Here is a 3,056-nt window from a genome sequence, read left to right on the forward strand (position 1 = left end):
CAAATGTTTTTATCTAGTTCTGTCTTGAATCTGTTTAATCTGTCAACTTCTACAACGACAGCTGGAAGTTTGTTCCACCAATCAACCACCCGCTGACTATAAGGAAAACTTCTGCACATCTATTTTACAACTGTCTTTTCTGAGTTTGAATTTATGTCCCCTCAGGTGAGAAATCTGAGCAAAAGGAAGAACGCCATCAGTATGGAGCTTGCTCAATCCATTCAAGGCCTTATACACCTCAATTAGATCACCTCGCGGGTGGCTAGTCTCCAGACGCTACAATTTACAGAACTTAAGCCTTTCTTGGTAACAGCAACCCTTTGTTTCATTCACCAATCTCGTTGCCCTTCTCTGTACTCACTCCAACAGCCCTCCATCCTTCCTATCCTAAAATGAACTATCCTAAACATAATGTGAAAATTACATAAAATGCAAGCATATCTACCTAATAGTCTAAATTGTCCTTCTTCAGAAATCTTTTATTCGTTTTTGATTTACATTCCTTCAACGAAGAGCCTCTTACTGTCTCAAAATCAAATTTTTTAAATTTTTTTATTTTTTTCCTCCTCAGAAAGAGGCAATATCCCGAAGGGTTTCTAAAATACCTCTCAGAAGCTTCTTAAAGGCATTTCGGAAATCCTTTCGAAGAATAGCGTAAATAAAAGGGTTAGTTCCCGATGCAAAGAACTGGCTGACTGTGGCAAAGAAAGCAGTCCAAACAGGCAACGAATCTTCTCCAGCAACAGCCCTCACCATTTTGGTTACAGCGTATCCAATAGTACACACGAAGTATACTATAATCACAACAAACATACTCTTCACTGTCTTTTTAATACTGTCAGCTTCGGAAGAGTCTTTTGTCTTTTGCTGTTTAGGTTTCTGATCTGAATTCCCACTCACACTCTTCACTGCCGTGTAAGAAGGTTGGACCACGTTCTTACGCATTTTGGAAGCCATTACTATAATTCGAATATTATAGAATGCAATGGCTAAAGCTGGAATTGCCCAACATATAGTAAAACACAACCCGGTGTAGTATGTGGCAAATGCACCCATTTCCCATTTTAAAGTGCAAACCCCATCCCAGTAATTGTATATACACCAGTCGTACTCTAAAGGAATAATGAGGACAACACAACCTTGAAACCAGGCATAGGCTATCATCATGAGTATCTTCCTTCTAGTCATATTTTGATGATAATGGAGAGGTTGAAGAACGGCTACACCTCTGTCATAAGTAATCATGCCGAGGGTAAGATTGGACATAGTTGCAGTAGAGAAATTAAAATAACAATTTATCTGGGACAGAATGTGGTTCATGACCCGGATATCAGTGATTACAGCGTAGCCGCTAGGTAGCATGACCCCTATTGCTGTCACAATGTCTACAATAGCTAAATTAGCAACCAGGAGGTTGCCGACTTGGGATCGTAACTGCTCATCATAGAAGGATGCTGCCACAACCAGACAGTTTCCTGCTACTGATATAATAGATGTTAATACAATAACAAAGAAGCCGATTATAATTTCATAGATATTCCTTGAAAGGGTCTCATCTGTTAGAAAGTCATATCCAGTTGCATTTATTGCGTCCTTCGGAGAAATCTGAAACAATAAAAGATAATTATATTATAACTTCCATTGATTTAACTTAATTAATCTTATATTAGGATTAAACTTCTAATTAAACTCCAAATTAAGTTCTTTTAATAAATATTACACTACAGTGTCTTCGAAGGTTTTCCACTTACAAAGGGAGTCGTAAAACTGCAAAGACAGTGAAATACTACTTACTTACTCCACGGCGCCAGTCCTTGTAGACCCTTGACCTCCTTAATGATTTTCTTCCAGCTGTCTCTTTCCACGGCCATTGTTTTCCATCGTCTCCCCCTACGTTGTCGTAGGTCTTTCTCTATGTCATCCATCCACCTCCTTCTCAGTCTTCCTCTCAATCTTTTTCCACCAGGTTGCTCTTCCATTGATTTCCTTGGCCATCTTTTTCCTCCACTCGTATCACATGGCGTACCCATCTAAGTGTTGAGCTCTTTATCACTCCTATTATATCCGATTCTCCATACAGTTCCTTCAGCTCTTGGTCTCTCCTTATTTTCCACTCTTCCCCTTCTGTTACGAGGCCAAAGGTTTTCCTTAATATCTTCCTTTCCCACACATTTAAAGATTTTTCGTCCTTCTTTTTAAGCAACCATGTTTCACTAACATAAGTCACAACAGGTCGTACCACTGTTTTGTATAACACTAATTTTATCCTTCTAGAGAGCATTTTTGATCGAAATCGTTTCTGCAGGGAAAAATAGCATCTATTACCAGCAATTAAGACGATCCTGCATTTCTCGGGTGTTACTACTATCATGTTGAATCATAACTCCCGGATATTTGAAGGAGTCTGATCTATTGACACTATGCTTTGCTGATCTGTTAAGTACTGTGAAAAGGTGGTGGATCCCCGAACGATTGTTGTGTCCTTAAAGAAAAGAGATTTTTCCATTTGTTAAAAAGAAGACGATTATTTCAATGGACATTTTTCTCTGAGGAAAATTTTTGTTGATACTTTCTCTGAGAGATAGTTTTTCTTGATATTTTTCCTGCCGATATTTTCCCATGATTTTTTCCCTAGATTACAGAGAACTATATTGCTTTTAATGAATGAAATCTAGCAACAAGTTAAATCCTTTTTCTGCAACGTTAAGGGCAAACCTCTTAAAATTTAGTATATATGGGTGTAAATACTCAGTAAAACTCGTTCCGGGCCCTTATTGACAAATTTCTAACGCAAAAGGAGATTGCATTGAATAAAACAATGTTCTGTGGACTATTTAAGGTTGAAAGGTCATTTCAGAGAAGAAAGTCAGTTTTTTTTTGGTCTTTCTGGAAGTCTCCTTTGTAAGGAGACCATTTTGGAAAAAATTCACCTCAAAAATTCTGATTATTACTCTTAAACATACATATAAAAGATAGGAGATTGGTTCAAGTTTCCCATAATGAGACTATCGCACTTACTTGTCCAGTCAATCTACTTAAACAGATTTTTGTTATAC

At 37.7% G+C, this 3,056-nt stretch overlaps 1 protein-coding gene across 1 annotated transcript; it reads right to left on the reverse strand.

Moving 5' to 3' along the window:
* Positions 1 to 567: 567 nt before the first annotated feature.
* On the reverse strand, positions 568 to 2,371 carry LOC150088604 (5-hydroxytryptamine receptor 4-like). Its single transcript, XM_090370260.1, has 2 exons — positions 1,964 to 2,371; positions 568 to 1,605 (listed from the first exon to the last, which is right to left on the reverse strand). Exons 1-2 carry the CDS (start codon positions 2,369 to 2,371, stop codon positions 568 to 570), a joined length of 1,446 nt encoding a protein of 481 aa, XP_090226386.1.
* Between the last annotated feature and the right edge of the window lie 685 nt (positions 2,372 to 3,056).

Source organism: Mastigoproctus giganteus, chromosome 3, assembly GCF_048544385.1.
Source record: "Mastigoproctus giganteus isolate SK-2022 chromosome 3, ASM4854438v1, whole genome shotgun sequence".
NCBI classification, from domain to species: Eukaryota; Metazoa; Arthropoda; class Arachnida; order Uropygi; family Thelyphonidae; genus Mastigoproctus; species Mastigoproctus giganteus.

Excerpts from the sequence above, each read along its gene's own strand:
- LOC150088604 (XM_090370260.1), bottom strand. The coding sequence starts at position 2,371 with ATGATAGTAGTAACACCCGAGAAATGCAGGATCGTCTTAATTGCTGGT. Across the intron at positions 1,606-1,963 it reads ATCAATGGAAGAGCAACCTG|ATTTCTCCGAAGGACGCAAT; the intron begins GTGGAAAAAGAT and ends TTATTGTTTCAG.